Below are 24,382 nucleotides of genomic sequence, written 5' to 3'. Positions count from 1 at the left end.
ACACTGGATAAAGAATTAATTTCTTAGATCTACTGCAAAATAACAAGATATAAAAGTGCTTGGTCAGGTGGAGTGGAGAATTCCTTTAAAGCCAGCATTACTAGGTCAGATATGGGAAGATCTCTGAGTTTATTGATAGCTTCGCCTGGTCTACATTTTGAGTTTCAGAAGAGACAGGGCTACATAGGGGGAATCTGTCTTTTTTTAAAAAAAAGTATATGCATTGCATTTTTACCAAAGTAAAAGCTTTTATAAAACAAAGGATATCATCAAAGAAGCAAAAATTCTCCCAGGTGTGGTTTTCCATCCTATAATCCCAGCGCTGGGGAAGAGAAGGAAGAAAGGTTGAAAATTCAAGGTATCTTCAAAATGTGGTTATGTTTCAGGCTAGCCCATGATATGTTAGAATTTTCAAAAATAAATATATAAGAAAACAGAAGTAAGGAGTATTATCTATGAATGAAGGATACCCATTATCTAGAAATACCTGACCATAAAATAGAACTGGGAGGCCTGAGGCCTCCTTAAGAAAGAATAGTTCAGTCACTGAATCATAGAGGAATCTGCTGATTGGTCAGTTAAGAGGGGTACTCTGGAGATGGTAGGCAATCCATTCCCACCACCAGAAAATGGTAGAAAGGGAGTCAGCAGTCAGCAGTTGGACATGCCCTTGGCTGCTGCCTGTGGAGAAAATTTGGGAAGGCTCTGATGAGAACCAAGCTTCTTTCACTTCTACCATTGCTGCTTTTGACAGAAGAGGTCATATCAGGTTTTCCCATATACCACAATGAATTTCTATGTGAAGTTCATTCTCTGAGCTGTATTACCTCTCTTCCACACTCTATCAGTTTACCTCTGTTTACGCTGTGCTACTTAGCATACAGTGCCTCAGCCTTCTACTGTCTCTAGTATGCTATCTACACTTAACGTATTTGTGTTGGTTTATAGGTATGCTGTTGTGTTCTGGGAAGTACACCAGGATACATAATGCATATGACTTGCTGACTTCTAAGTAGAGAAACCAACATATCAGACCATGTTCACAGAACATGTATTACTTCTCTCTAGACAAAACACTTCCCACCTCCTACTGTCAGGCTGAACCTGGCTACTTTTTGGCTGAGAGAATGCTTAGAAAGAGAAGCAGATCATTCTTGAGACGCTGAGTCTGTGAGTTTGCCCACTGTTCTTTCCTTTTTTTCTAGGATGACATGTTGGACATAAGGTTCCTTCTTCAGGATGGATGTGAGAGAACAGAAGGTCACTGCCAACCCACAGCTATAAGCATGTACAACAAATGATTATTTACAATTTTAACCCAGTAAGATTACTCACGTGTTTGGAATTATATCTTAGTGTAGCCTGTGAATCAAGACAGTCACCCTGGTTTCACAGTGGTTTATCCCAGTTACTACGTACTATGTTTTTCAAATATATAAGACAGCTAAATAAAATTCTGTCCCTTTACCAAAAAGTGGTAATCCACTCCAGATTCTCCTGGATCCTGGTTCACTAGTCCACCCTACCATGTGTCATCACCTTGAGGAATGCCCTCTTGATGTCTTTGTTTCTCATACTGTAGACCATGGGGTTGAGCAAGGCAGTGAAGACATTGTAAAAGAGTGAGATCTGCTTGTCTCGCTCAGGGGAGTAGCTGGAGTTGGGTCTTATGTAGATGTAAGTGGCTGGAACATAGAATAATGTGACTACAGTCAGGTGGGAGGCACAGGTAGAGAAAGCCTTGCAGCGGGCTTGGCTGGACTTGATCTTGAGAACTGCCTTGACAATATGAATGTAGGAGGTCACAATGAGGGAAAGTGGAGTAAGAACCATACAAACACTCAAGACCTGGTCCACCATCTCAATGATGTGGGTATCCATGCAAGACAGGCTACGCACTGAAGGGCCTTCACAGAAATAATGGTTGACCTTGTTGGGTCCACAATATGGCAGACGCATGGTAAAGAACGTATGTAACAAAGCAGCAAGGAAACCACAGACCAAAGACCCACCTGCCAATCGTATGCACAGTCCCCAGTTGAGGATGACAGTGTAATGCAGTGGGTAGCAAATGGCCACATATCTGTCATAAGCCATGACAACAAAGAAGATGCTCTCGGTAGCACTCAGAGCACAAAACACATACATCTGCATCCAGCAGCCAGCAAAGGAGATGGTTTTAGAGTGAACAAGAAGATGCACCAACATCTGGGGCATGGTGGTGGTGGCAGAGCCCATATCCAAAGTGGCAAGTATACAGAGGAAGAAGTACATGGGATTGTGCAGTTTTGTGTCCATGCAGATCAGCAGGATGATGAGCCCATTGCCCATGACTGAGCTCAGGTAGATGAGAAGGAACACAATGAAGAGGATGCTGTTGGTTGAGGGGTCACTGGAGAAGCCAAGCAAGACGAATTCAGAAACTCTGGTTTGGTTCTGTCCTGGAATCATCCACATAGTGCAGGCTATAAGAGAATCATATTCATTTATGAGTCACCTGACACAGACCACCAACACAGGCAGAACAGGAAGATTAAGGATATTGAGTTGGCACAAAGGTTAAGAGCACTGACTGCTGTTCCAAGGACAGATTGCTTAGAACTGTCTGTGCCTCCAATTCCAGACAATGTGACTCCCTCCTCTCACCTCCACAGGCCAGACACACACATGTTTACAGACATTTATATAGGCAAAAATATATATGTATAAAATAAAAAACAGTAGTTTTTAATTAAAAAAAGGTAGGATGTGGGTTCTAAGCATACTATTCAGTTTTGTTCATTATTCTCAAGTTAATGAACCTCCCAATGCCTCAGTCTCTTCATCTATCAAATGAAGCTGACGACAAAAATGTCTCTGGAGAATGAGGAATAGCTAAGTCATTTCACATAACGCCTAGAACCAGAACATAATACATGACATATTGTGTGCAATCTCATTCTCTCATTCTGTCTCTGGAAGGGAGAGACATGAGATCCCAGCCTGAAGGAATAAGGTGAGAGCAACTGAGAGAGAGCCTCATGTCATTTTCTGAGCACACACACACACAAACACACACTGTCTCTGCCTCACATACACACTTACCTGTACATGCATGAACCACACACATATGCAAAAAAGAAAGTAAATAAACAGAGGAAGATGACAGAAGAAAGACAGACACATGCACACACAGAAATATGAGTAATGACAGAAGGTCACATGTGCACTGGAGACACTGTAGTCTTCCCAGGGAATGCTGATGGATGATGTTGATAAGTGAGCAGGAAAGTCATTTCTTCCTTTTTTATCCATGCTCCCTCTGCACACAAATAATCAATTATGGTTGTAATATACCTTTAAGTGGTAAATCTAAAGCAAGCATGTTTTTTTTTAGATTCAACCTAATAAATATCTATGTGTCTCTGTCCTTTTAGGGGAAGCAAAGGAAATATTTCTCTAAAAGAGCACTTTCCTTCAAGGGAAAAATAATGGTAATCTAGAATAAGCAAATGGAGTACACAAAATACGTATAGAAAGAATTAGAAAGGCACAAACATAACAATAGATGCTCTCATAGAGTAGTGAACCACATTTAAAGGGCATTTCACAGGCAGCTGTCTAGTGAGCACTGAGGAGGTTAAGGCTCTCTGCATCATTATCCATATGGAAACTACGAAAGAGCAGCACAGTGCCAATGCTCACCCTCCTCTTCTCTGTCTCACATCACCACACACCTACCAGCACAGCTACAATAACAGAATCTATTGACAAGAGTAACTGGATCCAGTGGGAGAGTGAATCAACATGATCCCTTTTCAGTGAGCCAGGCTGTGTTTCCTAAAGTTGAACACAGTTAACGTATGTATTACTGCATTGCTAGCAACAGAAATATCAAGTATATTTCTGAAAAAATATGTGAACACAAAGGATACTACAAACAGGCTCAAGGAAAGACATGTGAAGGGAATTTCCTAACACTGCTCAAAAGAGTATGAACTTCAGCACCACTCATGCTAATCAGCAAGACAATGGTGAAGGCAGGAATTGCTCTGATGGGAGTAGAAACATGAAAGAGACTCCTAGACATCCTCAGTCTTCTCTTTCCCTGTCCCCATCCCCTCTCCTGACCAGTCTACTGCTCAGAACCCTCACAGCTGTCCTTCCTTTAGGTCAGGAACCCATCATCTCTCCCAGCATTTCTGCATCAGCATCTCCTTGTGCCCCTTGCCTCTTAATTTTCCTCCTCAATACAGTCTTTTCTTTTCCTTGAATTTTTAAAATTTATTTTTATACAATCTACTTTGAACATATCCTTTCCCTCCCTCAACTTCTCCCAGGCCCTCTCCACCCAACTTCATGTTCATTTACCTCCCACACTTGCTTTCAAGACAAAACAAAACTACTGTAGATATTAAAATAAAAAACCTAAAAGAAACAAAATAAAAAAATCAAAGAAAAAAATACCAATTCCATGGAGTCAGTCTCCTGTTGACCAGCCACTCCTGAAGATGTGTCTAGTTATAGACTGTAACTGCTATGCACAGTGAGATGGCGTTGGTTTATTTCACAAATTATTCCTTGTTCAGGGGCAGAACTTTGTGTCCTCCTCCCTTTCTCAGTGCTAGGTGTTTGTCTTCCTCAGCAAGTCCTTCATGTGACTGCTGCAGTGGTTTTCAAAGTTTCCATAATGCTCCTGTCTGGCCCCTGCTGAAAGCCTTTTATGATCTCCCATGTGCTGTCATTTGAGTTGGATGCACAGATCATTCAGTACTAAATCCCTTCCCTGTGCAGACTAGCCTCAGCACACAATCGTCTCTTCCATCCCCTCTCCATACACACATATTCTCACTTAAGATCTCCCAGTATACTGTATGCCTCTACCTCTCTCATACGCTAAGATTCCCCTAGCTTCTCATAATGGAGGGTGGACCACCATCTCCATGGTGCTGACGAAATGGTGGCCACAGCAGGAATCAGATAATCCAGGAAGCCTTCCCTGTTGTGCTACATCCTCCCATACTAACACAGGTAAGATACAACTTGCATTTCTTGCTCACTAGGTGGTTGCAATCTGAAGAATTCTAGGGGATCTGATATCAGTTTTGACAGCAAAAATGCTTGGACAAACCCTTTGTCTCTTTCTTGTTAACTGAAACCCCACACAACTAAGGAGAAATTATCTCCGATGGAGTGCAGCTGTATACGTGATTTCCTAACCTTGCTAATAATAAAATCAACCAATATTTGTTTTAGATAATTTATGCATTCCCTCCAATGATCCACTAACTTTAGTTTAACAACACAGCAGTGTGTTATATGTGAAAAGCCAAGGCCTAGAGCAAGCTTTTTCAAACTGCAAGCTCAGCAAGGGGGAAGTGTGAGTTTAGGGGGTGTGACATCAGAGCCTGTCTCTCAATCAGCTTTTCTTAACCTGGTTTACAGGCTATGAAGTGTAGAGGTGAAGAAGACAAAGTCCATTGTCCGTCAAGTTGAGCTTATTGAGATTCAACACAGGCCACAGCCCTCTTAGCACAGAACTGGATGGCTAGTCACAGATCAGCTCTCCTGATGGGATTTACCCCCCTGTCTGAATGTGAGAGACCCTGGGATGTACTGAAAGTAGGATTCAAGGAAACAGGATCTGAGGAGTAGTTTCTATGGTATGCAAATACCATTTAGTTACCCATGGCCTTTTATGGTTTTCAAGCCCATTGATCTTTGATTTTGCTTACAGTGTTCCAGCAGGATGGTGACCCAATTCTATGAGTGCTGGACTCACAGATAAAGAGATCAGAATGGAGTTTCAGACCAGGAAAAAAAAAATCTACTTATGTTAGCTCCAACCTACATAGAATGGTTGAATCTGGACGGTTTAAGGTCAGAGGTCCTAGGATATTCTTCACAGAATAGAACATTAAGTTAAGCTAGACTACAACAGACTAATCACCCCCTTTACCAAAACAAAGTAAAAATGTAACAAAAAATCATTATTTGTCCGACCACAAAGTGCTTGAAGCTGTACCTTTGTGGTGTGGTGTCTCCTTCAAAGACATTGACCATTGCTGATCTCTCATGGATATGACTTTTTGCCTCTCTTGAGATATTTGAGCGCAGGACTCCATATCTTTATATCACAACATGATTTAAAAAAGACAGACATTCAGTAAATACTTACTGCATGAAAAAAGCAAGGAAGGAAGAAGGAAGTAAGGATACAAGGAGAAGAAAGAAAAGAAGCCAATGAGGGAAGAGGTCTGGAGAGTTTGAGATGTATGCACAGAGACCTGGAGATGGATGGCTTGTCTACTTCTCTTCTCTAGACCCATAGATGCCTAAACCCTACCCATAAGAAAACCATCAGTGACTATCTTACCACTTGTAAATCCAGGGATTGTGTCACTGAGTGGCAGTTTCTTGCTGTTATGAGGAAACCCCATAAAGCAACTGAGTCCAGAGTGATGAGATTCAAGGCAGCTGAATCTACAGAAAGATTTCAAGGTTCTGTTGAGTTTGAGGGACTGAATCTCTCATTTCCTCTGTAAGTAGGTCCCCAGCTCCTGAAGCTACTACAATCTTGCTTAGCAAAGGTGAGCTCAAACATCTCCACCTCCTATTCCCAGTAGAACCAGATGCTGAGGTTTAATGACCATATCTCCTCTCTGAGATTCACTAGGAGAGCTGGGAAAGGGCCATTTCTGATCCCAGTAGGGTTACTAAGATTATCCCTGGATGCTGTCAACAAGAGCACTACAAGGAGACCCTTGGGCATAGAGCAGGAGGAAACAACCCATAGGGGAAGTGGTGAACTTTCCCTTTTCTAGACTAAATGAGAAAAAGAGAAGCTCAGAAAAGAGGAAGTAGGACCTGGTTGCCTGATACATAGGTTATTCTGACTTAAGTTATTCTTACTCCTCTTTTACTGCCTAAACCCTGAGCCCTAGCACTCAGTGAGACCACGTTTGAGTCATAGTCCTCTTCTTTCCTCAACTACTTTGGAGAATTCATAATCCCCCCTTCTCTGCCACGTTATATCTAAGCAAGTTACCCAGAACCTCTGGTGCTAATGAAGAGATAGCAGTACTGAGAGGTGGAGGATGCTTATGAGAAAAAGAGGGTTTGCTGATCTTGCAGAGAATTCAGTTGGGTTTGCAGCACAGACATGACAATTCAAACCATCTATATTTCCAGTTCTATAGAATCTGGTACCCTCTTCTGACCTCCCCAGGGACCAGACATACATGTGTTGTACATAGGTATGTATGTATGTATGAATGTTTGTATATGCAAAATGCTGATACATATAAAAATAAAAACAGTCAACCATGACATAGTAGCATGGAAGTCAGCAGTGACATCTCCATGAGAGTGCAGTGAGAAAACTCTCCGAGGGGCTCTTGCCTTTTACAAGCAAATAAGAATTTGGATCCAAATGTATCAAGCTCTGGATCATGTTCTCTGGAACTTGCTTTTATTTTGCCTCAGTTGCCTCTCCTGTGAAATTCCAATAGTAATCTCTTCCCTTCTAGACTGGCTAGAAAATAAATGTGATGATAGCACGACCTTGCTACAAGTTCTGTCCAGTGTCCCCTGACTTGGAATCTCCATCCCTGCCTGCTGTCTGTGTCTTGGTTTCTTAAGGATTCAAAATCACAAGACTGGGCTATAAAGTCTTCCTGTGAAACGTGATTGGTTGATAAGGGGTTAAAATTCCTGTGAGCTGTTCCTTAAACATAGTCAATAGTAAAGGTTAATTATGAAATGACAAATAAATTGTGTTGGAAACAGAGGCAGAGTGCCTAGGAATGTGGCTCAGCTGTATAGCACCTGAGTAAAGGCAATGTCTGAGGCTAGAGTCTTACTCGTATAATTTTAAAGGCAGCTAAAGCTCTGAACTCTGCACATCCTGAGGAGCAACTCCATTTTCCTGAGCTCTGTGTTCCAGCAGTTGTTTAGTGAGGTGCATTTGCTGGTTTAACCACTATATAATGACATGTAATCTCAACAGCTGTTTGAGGCATACATTGCATCCACGACATTGGTTATAATGGGTGTATTTATTTACACCTTAGTAATTGGCAATATGCATGTATCAGGAGCACCCTGGCCCCTGAAGTGCTATTGATAAGCCTTGTCCACAGCTCTGACCCCAGATCTCCTCATTCCTGCTGTTGATTCTCATCAGCTCTGAGTGCAGAGGAATCCAGGCAGAGTCTTCTTAACCAGGATTGATAAGGAAACAGGTTCAGCAAGAAAAAGACAGAAGTCATTGAGTATCACACATAGAATGACACAGCCACCATATTCTGTTGGTTTTAGTCATGGAGATTTTATTATGGAATCATAGGGAAGGGATCAAAAGGGAGAAAGACATGCACACCCTTTGTATTAAACATGGATTTCAACAACATGGCAGAGAAACAGTCACATGTGAGGAAGGAACTTGGAAATGTGAAAAAACCCAAAGTATCATAGAGAGCATATTTGGAATTTGGCAAAAGAAAAAAATCAGAGGAAAAATAAAATAAAATAAAACAATGTTGGTGGTGGTTCTTTTATCTTTCTGGGTGAGGACTCATAATATAGCATCCTGGCTGTTCCTGGTGTTTTAAATCACCGCAGCCCAAAGAGATTTCCAAGCATGGCCCTACCTGCCCATTGCACAGATAGTGAAAAGTGCCCCAGAAGACATGAGTTATTTGACAAAGGTCACCCATTTAGTGAATGGTAGAACTACATCCAGGGCCTGGTCACTCGCTCCTTGGGTGAGGCTGAATCTGCCATGTCTATGACATGCTTAACTGTCTAATTTCAAGCTAATGGCTGTACCTCTGCTCTAACCAAAAATGCTCCTGCTCCTCAGAGCTGGGCCAATTTCACAATGGCCATGAGACCAACCCAGAGGTCATCATGAAGGAGAAGTCAAACTCTAGATGTTCCACTCTGTACCAGAAAGACCCACAGACCGCAGGTGAGTACAGTGAGCTTCAGGAAGAGAAGGCAGCAGATCCACAGCTCTCACAACCAGGGACTGCTTAAGTGGCCCCCAGATAACACTGTCTCATTAATGGACCGCTACACAGGTGCTCATTTAATTATGAATAGTGTCAGACAAAAAAGGATGGTAAAACAAAACAAAAACATTTTTCTCTATCAAAATATATTAAATACATATATATGTGTCTAAGTATATAATAACTGTAATATGTGTGTATGTGTGTGTTAAATTAATTTCACGAGGTCATTTGAAGGCTGTGGTTCATGTAACAGAAGTCTCTATCATTAAGGTGTCAGTACACCCTAAACAGATTCACAGATTCAATGTGTCTCTCTCATAATTGTAGCAGTCAGCCTTTTGGTTTCTCAAGTTCACTGGAAAGTGCTAGGGTCCCTGAAGAGGCCTGTGGTTGTTTGACTAACAATGGCCCCACAGGCTCATATATTTGAACACTTAGTTACCAAACAGTGTAGCTCTTTGGAAGGATTAGAAGGATTAGGAGGTGTGGCCTTGTTAGAGAAAGTGCATCACTGGAGGTAGGCTTTGAGGCTTCAAAACCCCATGCCAGGATCACTGTCTTTCTGACTGTGGATAAGGATGTAGCTCTCAGCCACCTCTCCAGTGACAGGAGTGTCACAGTACCCCTGCCATGATGGTAAATGATGGACTAAACCTCTGACAATGTAAGCAGGCACCCAACTACATGCCTTCCTCTAAAAGTGTTATAATGGACATAGTGTTCCTTCAAGAAGTAAACTTGTCACTAAGATAAGGCCTAACAATCTTTAAAAATAACCACAAAGTACAAGAACTCATGGTTTCCTCTTTTGAAACCATCCACAAGGCAATAGCAAACAAAGATGAAATTGGCCTGAGACTGACATGGAATTTAATACACTAGGATTGTCACTCCAGACAATGTTCAATGCGGAAAGGATAATATTTTCCAAAAATGTGGAGGAGACACATGGATATTTACATGAAAAAGAATGTAATTGGACTTTTTCCATATTCCACATACAAAATTAAGTTAGAATGGATCCAAATATAAAAGAGACTTTCAAAACAAAGTACGGGAGTAAATTTTCATGACATTGGATCAAGCAACAATTTCTTAAAACTACTGCAAAATAATAAGAGATAAGAGTGCTGGCCATGTGTGTGGAGCATTCCTCTAACCCCAGCACTCCTGGGACAGAGGCTGGAGGATCTCTGTCAGCTTGAAGCCAGCTGGTGTATATAGTGAGTTTCTGAACACCCAGGGATACCCAGGATGAATCTTTCTCAAACAAGTGCATTACTTAAACTAAATGTACTTTCCCACTTTCCGGCCTTCCTCTCTTCCCCTTTCACCCTTCTCCTTGCCCCCACACTCCCCATTTTCTGGCACTATGGATTATAGTCTGGGTATCCTTTGCTTTACATCTTCTATCCGTTTATGAGAGAGTACATACCGTGTTTGTCTTTCTGAGTTGGATTATCTCACCCAGGATGATTTATTTCTATTTCTATCCACTTGCCAGCAAATTTCATGATGTCATTATTGTTTACAACTGAGTAATACTCCATTGTGTAAATGTAGTACACTTTCTTTATCCATTCTTCAGTTAAGGAGTATCTAGTTTGTTTCCAGGTTCTGGCTATTATAAAAAACACTGTTATGAATATTGTTGGGCAAGTGTCCTTGTGATATGATTGAGTATCCTTTGGGTATATGCCCAAGAATGATATCACTGGGTCTTGAGGTAGATTGATTCCCAATTTTCTGAGAATCTGCCATATTGATTTCTAGAATGGCTGTACAAGATTGTCTTCCCACCAGCTAGATCAATCTAAACAATAAAAAAAAACATCAGAAGAATAAATAATAGACCAGGCTCCCACCTGAAGAAGTGGGTACCTGGAATTCTGCCTGGTGGACCCTCTTCTATAGGCCATAGTCCCCAGAGGCATATCCAGAGCCCCATCAACATCAGCTGAAGCCCCAGTGACCTGGGAGCAGCCTCCCTACATCCCCAACAACCCCACAAGGAGTGTGCAACCACAGGAGCCTTGGCCCCACCTACACCTGGAGGAACTTCTGAGTCATACCAGCGTCTACCAGAGGCACTGCCCTGCCTGCACCTGGAGGAAGAGCGACCACCTATGTCATGGTCCCCACCCAAACCAATTGGAGGAAGAGGACTCCCTGAGGCATAGACCCCAACTTTATCCACTGAAGAAAGAGATGGGCAAATGGCAGTGTAAGAACACATTCAACAACATAAAGAGCAATATGGCACCACCAGAAGCAAGTGGTTCTACACCAGCAGGAATTGTGTTGGGCCCCATGAGGCCTGGGCATGAGGCCCAGTGTAATTTCCTGAGCCTAACTTAAGTTGGCTTGAGTCCTAGTATAACTTCCTGAGCCTAGCTAGAGTTTGGAAACCTGCTCTGGCTACCCGACCTAGGCCTGCCTCTGCCCAGCCACCGCTATTGTTGCAGAATATTATTGGACCTTGTTCCTTACTCTGTCTTAACCCATCCCAGGGTCTCCACCCCCATCAGAACCCTACATAAGTCCCTGTTTGAGACCATTAAATGAGATCCTGCTTTGACAGACTCCTGACTCAGTGGGTGCGTTTCTCCCAGGTGCCTGGTGGGGAGGACTGAGCTCAGTTAGAATTGGGTTTTTATAGTAGTAGAAATGGAAGTGAGGGGTTTCTGAGGTTTAGGACTCCTGCTTGGCTGACATTTGTCTAGGGGTGTCCTGGTGAGTGTGTGCTGGCAGGTGGTCCTATCTATAGTGGTTGGAATGCTAGGCATTTCCTTTGGATGGTCTGTTTTTGGGTGGTGCTCAGGTAATCTTAGTTTGTGTTTTTTCCTGCAGCCAGGAATTGCTTCAGGGTAAACTACTGAGACTCAGGTCTCCACATAAATTTATCAAAGGCTGAATTCTACTCTGGCAGGTGATAATGGTTGGAAGTAAAGAACTTTCTTTGGGTAACCTGTTCATACTTAGCTTATCATGACTGGCTCCTATGTGTACCTCCATTAAAAATGGGGCAGTTCTTTACTAAACAAAATCCTGCTTTGGCACTTAGTTCAGTGTATACTAAACAAAATCCTGCTTTGTAACTTAAACAGAATCCTGCTTTGGAATGTAATTCAGTAAATCCTGCTTTGGAACTTAGTCAGTGTATCTGCCCCCTACACCCCTTTCACAGCGCCCCTTGACTCTCAGGGGGTCCTTCACCTCCAGATCCCCCAACAAACCTCTTTCCAGCACTCTCTGCCCTGACCCCCCCTGCCTGCCACTTTGCTGTGGGAGGGACCTGCCCTTAGGGGAGTCCCCTCTGCCCCTCAGCTTCAGATTGGGGAGGGAGCATTAGGAGGGGAAGTTGCTGCTTCTGGATTCCAAGGGGGAGGTAGATTCTTCTGGAGCCACAGAGGAAGAAAAAGCACACCTGTTTCCTGTAAATGCTAACCCAGGTGGTAACCAGCTTAACACCTGGTACCCTTGGGAAGCCCAGGATCTTAAGTATTTAAAGAAAGCTTGTAAAAGGAGCAGCCACTGCCCGGCTCCCGGCTAGTTTACACCCGAAATAATTACACAAAACTGTATTCTTTTAAACACTGCCTGGCCCATTAGTTCTGGCCTCTTATTGGCTAATTCTCACATCTTGCTTTAACCCATATTTAGTAATCTGTGTAGCACCATGAGGTGGTGGCTTACCAGAAAAGATCCTAATCTGCGTCTGGATCATGAGAGGAGAGTCATGGTGACTACCTGCCTCCGCTTTCTTTCTCTCACAATTCTGTTCTGTCTACTCCACCCAACTAAGGGCTGGCCTATCAAAAAGGCCAAGGCAGTCTCTTTATTAACCAATGAAAGTAACACATAGACAGAAGATCCTCCTCCATCGAAAGCTGTAGCTGAATATGGGCCAAATTCACCTTGGGCTGAAACCATCCTCCAGGGGTTAATCCATCAATTTTGCACTGCCCAGAACTAAAGAGATCTGGCCAGGGCCATGCTTAAGAATATCTTTCTCTTAAATTGGAAGCCTACTTTAGAGAATAATATGGGTCCAAGCTAAGCACAATTGGGCAGTTAACCCTGCTATCCCCATTACTTATGGGATGCTTTTGGATACAGCTGACAAGTATGCCATGGGACTTCAGCAGGCAGCCCCCCCATCCCCGTATCATGATCAGGTTAGGGCACTAGGTTTAGTGGCTTGGAAGAAGCTTGAATAGGGTCCTACTTATGCCTCGGTGTCAGGGATCGCCCAGAAGCTGGACGAGGACCTCACATTCTTTATAGATAGGGTTAACAAAAGTCTTCAGAGAAAGATCCCCCGTGGAACTTAGGGACCAGTTTGTTTGAATGCTAGTGTGGGACGGAATGAATGCCAACCATAAACTAGCATGTTGGGAACTTAAAGATCACAGTTTGGGAAAGTGGATCATTGCTTCCTGGGATGTGTGGGCTTAATGTCTCACCAAGCAAGGACTATGGCCACTGCCATGCAGGCCGTACATAAGGAAGAGATGGCAACTTGATTAATACCCTACAGCAAGTAACTATAGAGGGAAAGCTGATATTATATGTTACATGTCTTTCCCTCCTTAATGGAATGGCCTGATATTTTATTCTATATTTATATGAATGATATTATTTTGGGAAGCCCCAGCCCATTTTGTCAGACCTTCGTGACCTCACAGCTAATTGCCCTACCATTCTAAAGGATAATAACTTCAAGGTGGCTCCACATAAAATTCAGTCTATTCCTTCCTTTAAAATTTTGGGGTCCATCTTGTCCCTTGATTCGGTTTCTCCAGCCCAACCCCATTTACACATTCGGGATTTCTATACCCTACCTCAGCTCCAAAAGGTATTAGGAGAAATAAATTGGATGAGGCTGTGATATCTGTTTCCACGGAACAGTTGGCTCCATTGTTTGAACTCCTAAAGAGCCTTGACAGCTCATCCCAAGTTACTTTATCCTCTCACCATGGACATCAGGTCCAGCAGGCCATTGACTCGGCGGCCCTGAGGAGCTTTGATCTTAACTGAACTGTCTTTCTATATATCTTTCCGGGGGAAACCTTGTACACCACATTATTAGCACAGGAGGGGGAACCTATTCATTGGGTTCACCTCTCAGTGATTTCACCTGGCTTCAGAGAAATAATAGTAGAATTGCCATAGCCCTTGATGGATTCTCAGAAAAAATTGATTGCCATTATGACCCTCACAAAGAGATGAGCTCCTTTTCTTGACTAGAGTGGAGGAGGACCCCTAAGCTTTTTCAGTCTCAACCCAACCCCAATTTTCTTATAGTGTTTACCAACGGGGGGGGGTCACTTGGGGGCTTCCCTTGTTGTATTCCCACCTTTCCTACAAGGAGAGGAGCCACTGCCTATAAAATCAATTTCCCATGAGGTGGAGGAATTCACACAGTTTAAGAATTATTTGCTGTTATTATGGCATTGGATTTCATACAAGAGCCATGCAATCTATTTCCTGATAGCTTCTATGTTGTAAATCTTGCCCAACCTGGTTGAGGCCTATATCAAACTAGATTCCAACCCTATATCCCCTCTTTGATTCAAGCTTGCCTCTTACTTAAACAAAGGATAAATTTTATTTTCCTACAATATCTTAGAGGTCACCAAAACTTACCTGGATTTCTCTCCAGGGGAAATCAGCTAGCTGATCAACTGACTTCCATGCCTCAATGTAATACTGCTTTGGAAGTCACACATTTCCACCTTTTGACACACATTAACCGTAGGTACTTAAAACATAGGTTCCCACAGGTACCAGTTACTGGGGCCTGGAGAGGACCAGACCCACTCCTCACTGCAGGAAGAGGGTTTGGATGTGTCTTCCCTCAAAATGAAAAGAGGCCCATCTGGGTGCTGGCTAAAGATCTTAAATATTTACCCCAACAAGGGGTAATGATTTCCAAGGGAGTGTCTCACCCCTGAGGAATGCTTTTCTGCTTTTTCCTCAGAAACAGTTGAAAATGTGGATGCTGTCACTTATCCTGATGAGACCTAGAGAAGAGATGACAAGACCTTCGGGACAACCCCCTGTGGACAGGCTTAAGGATTCTTTTTGTTGTTGCTGCTGTTGTTGTTTTTTTACTTCAAGTTTTTTTTTATTTTTCCGTTCAAAAATTTACACTTCTTCCCCTCCTCCCATTCCCCTCCTGCTCCTCCACTCACACTCCTCCCTCCCCCTCTCCTTAAGAGAGGGCAGGGAATCCTGCCCTGTGGGAAATCCAAGGCCTATATCCAGGCCTAGGAAGCTTTGCATCCAAATACACTAGGATCCCCAAAAGCCATGGATCCTTACTCTGCTTCCTTCCCCTGCTCAGACCCTTCCTTTTCTTTGTTCACCTCCTTACTATTGGGCCTTGTGTGTTTAATAAGATCACACAATTTATTTAATAAAGATTGGAGGCAGTTGAATTATATCAGGTCGAGGTATACTATTATAGGCTGGCCATTCAGGAGACTAGGTCCCTCGTATGACTGTATGACTGGTAATCTTCATATAAACTGGTAATCCTCATATCCCCATCTACAAAACTCAAGTCCATGTGAATTAAAGATCTCAACATAAATCCAGCCACACTGAACCTCATAGAAGAGAAAGTGGGAAGTACACTTGAATGCATTGATCAACAATTAAGGTGGACCTCATAAAACTGAGAAGCTTCTGCAAGGCAAAGGACACAGTCAACAAGACAAAATGGCAACACACAGAATGGGAAAAAACTTCACTAACCCCACTTGAGACAAAGGACTGATCTTCAAAATATACAAGGAACTCAAAAAATAGATATCAAAATACCAAATAATTCAATTAAAAATGGGTAACAGATCTAAACAGAGAAATCTCAACAGAGAAATCTCTAATCGCTGAAAGGCACCAAGGAACTGTTCAATATTCTTAGCCATCAGGGAAATGCAAATCAAAATGACTCTGAGATTTCATCTTATACTAGTTAGAATGGATAAGATAAAAAAACCCCACTAATGACAGCTTATGCTGGAGAGGATGTAGTGTATGGGGAACACTCTTCCACTGCTGATAGGAGTGCAAACTTGTACAGTCACTTTAGAAGTCATTCCAGTGATTTCTCAGAAAGTTGGGAATCAATCTACCGCCAAGACCCAGCAGTATCACTCCTGAGCATACCCCACTGATGCTGACCCATACCACAAGGACATTTGCTCAACTATGCTCATAGCAGCATTATTCTTAATAACCAGAACCTGGAAGCAACCTAGATGTCCCTTAACCAAAGAATGGATAAAGAAAATGTGGTACATTAATATAATGGAGTACTACTCAATGGTAAAAATCAATGACATCTTAAAATTTGCAGTCCAATGGATGGAACAAAAAAAAAACTATCCTGAGTGAGTTAACCCAGACACATAAAGACAAACATAGTATGTACTCACTCATAAGTGGATATTAGACATAAACAAAGAATAACCAGACTACAGTTCACAATCCCAGAGAAAACAGGAGACAAGGAGAACCCTAAGAGAGACAAACATGGATCCCCTTGGGAAGGGGAAGTAGACAAGATATCTTTAGTCAAATGGCTGCATGGTGGGAGGGTGAAGGTGGTAGGGGAATGGGAAGGGATGAAGGGGAGTAGGAAGGAGAACAGAAGAGATTGAGAAGATCTAGTTGGATAAACGACAGAGAGAGAGAGAGCAAGGAAAGAGATACCTTGAAATAGAAAGTCATTGTGGGGTTAACAAGAAACCAGGCACCAGGGAAACTGCCAGGAAACCACAAGGATGACCCCAGCTAAGAATCTAAGCAGTAGTGGAATTAAGGTATGGGTCACCACTGCCAGGCTTAAACAATCAACTTTTTATTAGACCAATCAGGTGCCTTAGGCAGGCAAGGCAAAACAAATGTAAACATGTTTACATAATCAAATGTAGCGCCTGAATTATGGGACCATACGCGAGCTAGGAACTAGGCCGGAGACATAAAAACACATGAAGACAGACAGACAGAGAAACGGGAACATTGGTCATCCTTGATATAAGAATGCCAACTTTATTGTGCTCAGGGCTAGCTTATATAGGGCTCTGGCCATGCCCTAGTTCCTGAGATCATTCAGTTGCAGGCCCACCAGAAACCACTCTCCTGCCATCAAGATCTTATGCTCAGAGCAGTTGCAGGCACAGGTAAACAAGTTGTTTTGCTCAGTTCACTCCAGCAGGCAAAGGGTCTGAGTCAGACAAAGACAGTCAAGGACCCAGGGGTCTGCAGCCCCCAACAATCAAATAAATACAGTACCAACAAGTATAACACATCATTTAAGAAACATAGTACAAACAAATATAGCACATCTTTACACAGTTAAAACAATATTCTATAACATAAACAAAAGTCACATATCTGTATCCAGTTAAAATAATATTTCACAACACCATGTTAATTGCGTTGGCCAAAATATATGTGGACAGAGAAGCAGGTCTATCTTGAGAAGCTGAGTCATTGTGAGTTTGTCCATTGTTCCTTCCTGTCTCTTCTAGGATGACATATTAGACATAAGGTTCCTCCTTCAGGATGGATATGAGAGGATGGAAGGTCATTCCCATTTTGTTTGTTTGTTATTTTGAGACAGAGTTTCTCTGTAGCTTTAGAGGCTGTCCTGGAAACTCTTGTAGACCAGGCTAGCCTTGAACTCACAGAGATTTGCCTGCCTCTGCCTCCAAAGTGCTAAGATTAAAGGCATGCACCACTACTGACGGACTTGAAAGGTCATTATCAACAAACAGCTACAAATATGAGGAACAAATGAACCTATTTTCCCATAATCCAGTGAGATTACTGCAGTGTTTGGAATCATAACATAGTGTAGCTCATCAATCAAGGCAAGCCACCTTGGTTTCACAGTCCCATTACTAACTACAAGGCTGGTTCAGATGCACTGGTCGGTTACATACAATGAAGAAACTGTTCTTTTCTTAAATAGTGAATGATACACTCAAGGTTCTCCTAAATTCTGGTTCCACAGTCCACTTTACTATGCTCTATCACCTTGACAAATGCCTTCTTGATGTCTTTGTTTCTCAGACTGTAGACCACGGGGTTGAGCAGGGCAGTGAAGACATTATAAAAGAGTGAGATTTGCTTGTCTCGCTCAGGGGAGTAGCTAGAGTTGGGCCTCATGTAGATGTAAGTGCCTGGACCATAGAAGAATGAAACCACAGTCAGGTGGGAGGCACAGGTAGAGAAAGCCTTGTAGCGTCCCTGGGTGGACTTGATCTTGAGAATAGCCTTTGCAATATGAACATAGGAAGCCACAATGAGGGAAATTGGAGCAAGACCCATAAGAACATTCAAGATCTGGTCCACCATCTCAATAAAGTGTGTATCCATACTAGCCAGCCTACGCACTGCAGGACCTTCACAGAAATAGTGGTTGACTTTGTTGGGCCCACAATATGGCAGATTCATGGTGAAGAAAGTATGCAACAAAGCAGAGAGGAAATCACAGACACAAGACCCAGCTGTCAACCATATGCACAGTCTCCAGTTGAGTATTACAGTATAACGCAGTGGGTGGCAAATAGCCACATATCTGTCATAAGCCATGACAACAAACAAGGTGCACTCAGTAGTAGCCAAATCACTAAACACGTACATCTGTATCCAGCAGCCAGCAAAGGAGATGGTCTGAGAATGAGCAAGAAGATGCACCAACATCTGGGGCATGGTGGTGGTGACATAGCCCATATCCAACATGGCAAGTATACAAAGGAAGAAGTACATGGGAGTGTGCAGATGTGTATCCAGGCAGATCAGCATGATGATGAGCCCATTGCCCATGACTGAGCACAGGTAGATGAGAAGGAACACAATGAAGAGGATGCTGTTGGTCATTGGGTCACTGTAGAAGCCAAGTAGGATAAACTCAGAAACACAGCTTTGGTTCTGTCTTGTAATCATCCACATGGTGGAGGCTGTAAGAGAATCACATTAATCTATGTATCACCTGTCACATGCCAGCTCAGAGTCAGAAAGGGCAGATACATGCTGGAGGGATGGATGAAATGTTAAGAGCGCTGACTGTTGTTCTAGAGAACCAGACAGCTCAGAGCTGTGTGACTCTAGTTCCTGGGGATCTGATTCCATCCTCTGACCTCCACAGGCAAGACCCACACATGGTACACAAACATGTATGTAGGCAAATACCTATGTACATATACAAAAAATACTTTCTAATCAAGAAAGAAAAGGTTGGGGTGTGTATTCTGAGCACACTATTCAGTTTCTGTGCATCTTCCCAAATTACTGAACCTCCCCATGTCTCAGTGTCTTCATCTATTAAATAAGGTTGATGACACTCATGTCTCAGTATTATGATGAATATCTAAAGCATCTCACAAAACTCCTGGAAACATCATGTAACACATGACATGTAGTACGCAGTCTTACATTCTCACGTGCTGGGAAGGCAGATACAGGGTATCCCCAGAATAAAATGGCTAGCTACACTAGATGACGTGATGAACAGTGGGTTCAACTAAGAGACCCGTCCTCAATTAATAAGGCGAGAGCAACTGAGGAAGGATCCTGTTAGTCTAGGACCACACACACACACACACACACTACAGATACATGCAAACAAGAGAGTAAACAGATGAAAATGACAGAAAAACATCATTCAGACACAGACCCTCACACATGTAGTACTATTAATAATGACAGAAGGTCACGTGTGCAGTGCACTGGAGTCTTCCCAGGGAATGCTGATGGATCATGAAGATCTGTGAGGAGATAGGTTATTTCTCTCTTTTTTACTCTTACCTCCTTCTGCATACAAACAATCAATTCCACGTGTACGGTGGGGTTTGAGTGGTAAATCTATAGCAATCAAATGTGTTCTTTACTTTTTTTTTGACAGGGTTTCTCAGTATAACAGCTCTGGCTGTCTTGGAACTAATTTTATAGACCAGGCTGGCCTCAAACTGAAGAGATCTGCCCAGCTCTGCTTCCTGAATCCTGAGAATACAGGCATGCACCAGTGGTCTGGCTGAAACCAAATTTTTAACATCAAGCATGATAAATATATTTATCCTCTAAGGGTAAGCAAGGGTAAGATTTCTTTAAAGGATGCTTTCCTTGGAAGAAAAAAAAAACCTTTGGACGCTAGAATAAGGAAAAAACAAGTACTCAAAAGTTTATAACATAAATTAGAAAAAAAAAACAGAAACAAAAAAGGATGCTACAATGGAGTAGGTAATCATATTTAAATGTCACAAGGCAGCTGTCTAGTGAGCACTGACGTGGCTAAGATTCTCAGAACCTGCATGTGGATGTTGCAGGAGAACAGCACACACCAATGCCCACCCTCCTCTTCACAGTCTCACATCAAAACACGCCTGACAGCCTGGCTGCAATAACAGTTATCTAATATTGACAAGAGTAATTAGATCCAATTGAAGAGTAAATTAAAATGATCCCTTTAGTGTGTGTCTGGCTGTGTTTACTAACACTTTACACATTTAATGCTTTTCCCAGAAGTACAAATATTTCTGAAACAATATGTAAACACATAGGCACATATAAACATATGCTTAAGGAAAGACATATAAAGGAAATTTCCTAACATTGCTCAAAATAGTCTGACCTAGGTCACCACTCTTGCTAAACAGCAAGACAACGGTTAGGGAGGAATTAAATTGATGGGAGCAGAAATATGAAAGAGACTCCTAGACACCCTCAGTCTTCTCTTTCCATGTCCCCATCCCCTCTCCTGACCAGTCTACTGCTCAGAACCCTCACAGCTGTCCTTCCTTTCCACCCAGGTCAGGAGCCCATAATCTCTCTCAACATTTCTGCATTAGTGTCTCCATGCACCTATGTCTCTAATTTTCCCCCTCAATACAGTCTTATTTATTCTAATTTAAATAATTGTTTTGATATAAAATACTTTCAGTATATTCTTCTCCTCCTACTTTTCCCAGATCCTCTCCATCCAACTTCAGCTTCTCTTTTCTCACACTCTCTCCTTCAGTGAAAACAACTAACAACAACAACAAAATAATAAAAAAGGAAAATTAAAACAAAAAAATACTAAAACAAAACAAAATTCAAATGTGGAGTCAGTTTCCTGTTGGCCACTTCTCCTGGCATGTGACCTGCTCTGGAGAGTAACTGATACGTACAGTGACATTCTAGTGGAGACAACTGGTTTTCCCTTTCATAGCAGGTATCAACTGTAAACTGATTCAGTTTTAGGTGCAGGAGCTTGTTCAGTTCCCTTTCTCAGTTCTGGCCCTTTGTCTGCATCAACATGTTCTCCATGGGACTGTTACAGCAATTTTTCAGAAATTTCATATTTGTCCTATCTGGACCAATTAAGAGTTCCCATTTCCTGTTCTTTGAGGAGGGTGCAGAGGTCATTCCTAACCTGCTCGCTCTGTGGACATTAAGTCTCTGTACACAACTGTCTCCATCTTTTCTCCCTCATTCACAAATCTCTATGAAAGCATTCCTGGTAACCCACATGCTTCTGCCCCTTTCATATGTTAAGAAATTGCCTAGCTTCTTATCATCACCACGAAGGGGGAACCTCCATCTGCACTGTGTTGCCCACACTGGGGTCATAGCAGGACTCAGCTAGGCTGATATGTTACCACTTCTTATCCTAACCCAAGTAGGATACATTCTGCATTTCTTATTCATTGACCGGTTACAATCTGAGGAATCCTAGAGGGGCCTGACTTCAATTTTGATACCAAACAACATGGTCAAATCTTTCTTTTCCTGTTAACCAAGACCCCATACAACTAAGAAAAAAATATTTCTGATAGAGTATTGCTGCATGGGTGATTTCCTATTTTTTTTTAAAAAAAATTAAACTAACATTTTTTGAGTAGTTTGTATATTCCAGCCATAGTTCCCCTAATTTTTGCTCAACATCACAATTCACTGAAGGACTTACCTATATGTTATACCTGAACACCCAAGGCCTGGAGAGAGGTTCAAGATTACAGGGCATGGGGTAAATAGGTGTTGGGGTGCTGTGATGTCAGAGCCTGACTCTTAGTCACCTTCTCTGCTTAAGGTACACAGTCTCTGAAGAGGGAGGTGAAGAAGGCAAAGTCTTCACATTGTCCATCTAGCTGAACTTATGGAGACTGAGCACAGATCAGAATCCTCCTAGAATGGAGTTGGATGGCTATCCACAGACTAACTCTCCTGATGAGATTTTTCTTTACATCTGAATGTGGGAAGCCCTGGAATATACTGAATGTAGAAGGATCCAGGAAAAGAGGATTTGAGGTATGATTTCTGTGTCATGGAGACACCATTTAGTGATCCATAGCCTGTTATGGCTTCCCAACCCAGTGGTCAATGACTTTGCTTACAGTGACACACCAGGAGTACATCACGAAGACATCAGAATTGAGTTCCAAGTGAGAAAAAGCTACACATGGCAGCCATAACCTAGGAGGCCAGCATCTGGAAGGGTGAGGATGAGGAGTTCAAGGAAATACACAATTATATTTGAGTTTGAGGACAAGCTAGAATACAGCAGACGCACACCTCCTCCCAAAGAAAAAAACAAAACACAATCATGATTTCTGTGCCCACAAAGTACATCGAGCTGTGACTCTGTGTATGGGAAGGCTCCTTCAAAGACATTGACCACCACTACTCTGTGATGGCTATGGCTTTCTGCTTCACTTGATATTTTGAGTTCAGGACTCCATAGTTTCTATTTTAAACACAATTTGAAACAGATAAACTCTCTGTAAATATTTATTAAATTATTAAAGAGAAAAAAGGAAGTAAAGTCATACAGTGAGAAAAAGCAGAAAAAAGATCAGGCAATGATGGGAGAGATCTGGGGAGTTTGAGATGTGTGCACGGAGGACCTGGAGATGGATGCTTGGCTAATTATCATCTCTAGACCCACAGATGCCTGAACCCCACCCACACACCTAATACCAGGGACCATCTTACCACTTGCAAATCCAGGGAATGTGTCACTGTTGGCTTTTATGAGGAAGTTCCATAAAGCCACTGAGTTCTGATAGTTGGGATACTAGGAAGCTCAATGTCCAGAAACATCACAAGGTGCTGTAGAATTTGAGGGACTGAATCTCTCACCTCCTCTGCAAGTAGACCAGCTCTGGATCTTGAAAATTTTATCCATAATATCCTGCTTAACAAAGGCAAACTCAGTCATCTTCACTTCTTCCCAGTGGGATTAGATGCTGAGGTTTTATGACCTTGTCTCCTCTCCGAGTCTCCCCAGTAGAACAGGAGAAGAGCTATTTCTATTCCCAGTAGGGATGCAAAGATGATTCCTGGATGCTGTTAACAAAAGCACTAAAGTGAGACCTTTGGGAGCAGAGCAATAGAAAACAACCCACTGGAGGTGCAGTGGTGACCTGTTCCTTTTCCTAAACTAACTGGAGTATAAGATCAATTTAGGGAAGAAGAGCTGGAACATGGTCACCTAATGCACAGGTCAAAGACTTAAGTTCTCCTTCTGATTCCTCTTTTACTGTCCAAACCCTGAGCCCTGACAGCCAAGGAGACCATGTTTGAGTAACAGACCCCTTCCTTTCTCAACTACCTTGGTGCAATCAAAGTCCATGACAATGGAGTGAGAAAAGTCTCTGAGAATTTTTATCTCTTGGATGCAAATAAGAATTTGGGTCCAAAGATATCAAGCTTTGAGCATGGTCCCTTGAACTTGCTGTTATTCGGCCTCAGCTGCATCTTCTGTTGAATTCCAACAGTGATCTCTTCGCTTCTTGACTGATTAGAAAGTAAATGTGATGATGTCAGCCCACACAATGAGTCCTGGTCAATGTTCCCTGACCTTGTATCTCCATTGCTGCCTTCTGTCTAGGTATAAGTTTCCTAAGGATTCAGAAGGAGATGACTGGTGATAAAGTCTTCCTAGTTAGTGTGATTGATTGATAGGCGGTTAGAATTCCTGTGAGCTGCTCTTCAAACACAGTCAAAAGCAAAAGTTAATTATGAAATGACAAATAAGTTGTACTGAAAAGGAAGAGTGCCCAGGAATGTGCTCAGCTGTATAGTGCCTGAGTAAATAGAATGCTCGAGGCTAGAGTTCGTGTCATAGCATTAAGGAAGTGAAGGCAACAAAATCTCTGAACTCTGCGCATCCTGATGAGCAACTCCATTTCCCTGTGCTCTGTGTTCTAGCAGTTGTGTAGTGTGGTGTCTTTGCTGGTTAAACACTGTATAATGACATGTGTCTCAACTGCTATTCAGTGGCATGTGCTGCAATGATAACATTGACCATGATGGGTGTATTTACACCTTAGTAATTGGCAATCAGCACTAATCAGAAGCACCTTGGCCTGAGCAGTGCTTTTGCTAAA

The 24,382-nt window shown here is 42.4% G+C and overlaps 2 protein-coding genes across 2 annotated transcripts; both read right to left on the bottom strand.

The window, feature by feature from the left end:
- Positions 1 to 1,512: 1,512 nt before the first annotated feature.
- Positions 1,513 to 2,500, bottom strand: LOC125410759 (olfactory receptor 2A12-like). The gene has a single exon (XM_048450450.2). It carries the CDS (start codon positions 2,455 to 2,457, stop codon positions 1,513 to 1,515), a length of 945 nt encoding a protein of 314 aa, XP_048306407.1. The 5' UTR covers positions 2,458 to 2,500.
- A 15,505-nt stretch (positions 2,501 to 18,005) lies between these two features.
- Positions 18,006 to 18,992, bottom strand: LOC125410815 (olfactory receptor 2A12-like). The gene has a single exon (XM_048450559.3). It carries the CDS (start codon positions 18,963 to 18,965, stop codon positions 18,006 to 18,008), a length of 960 nt encoding a protein of 319 aa, XP_048306516.2. The 5' UTR covers positions 18,966 to 18,992.
- Between the last annotated feature and the right edge of the window lie 5,390 nt (positions 18,993 to 24,382).

This window comes from Myodes glareolus, chromosome 3 (genome assembly GCF_982192425.1).
Source record: "Myodes glareolus chromosome 3, mMyoGla1.1, whole genome shotgun sequence".
Lineage (NCBI taxonomy): Eukaryota > Metazoa > Chordata > Mammalia > Rodentia > Cricetidae > Myodes > Myodes glareolus.
Note: the sequence above shows the minus strand (reverse complement) of the source record. Positions and strands in the feature narration are given on the sequence as shown.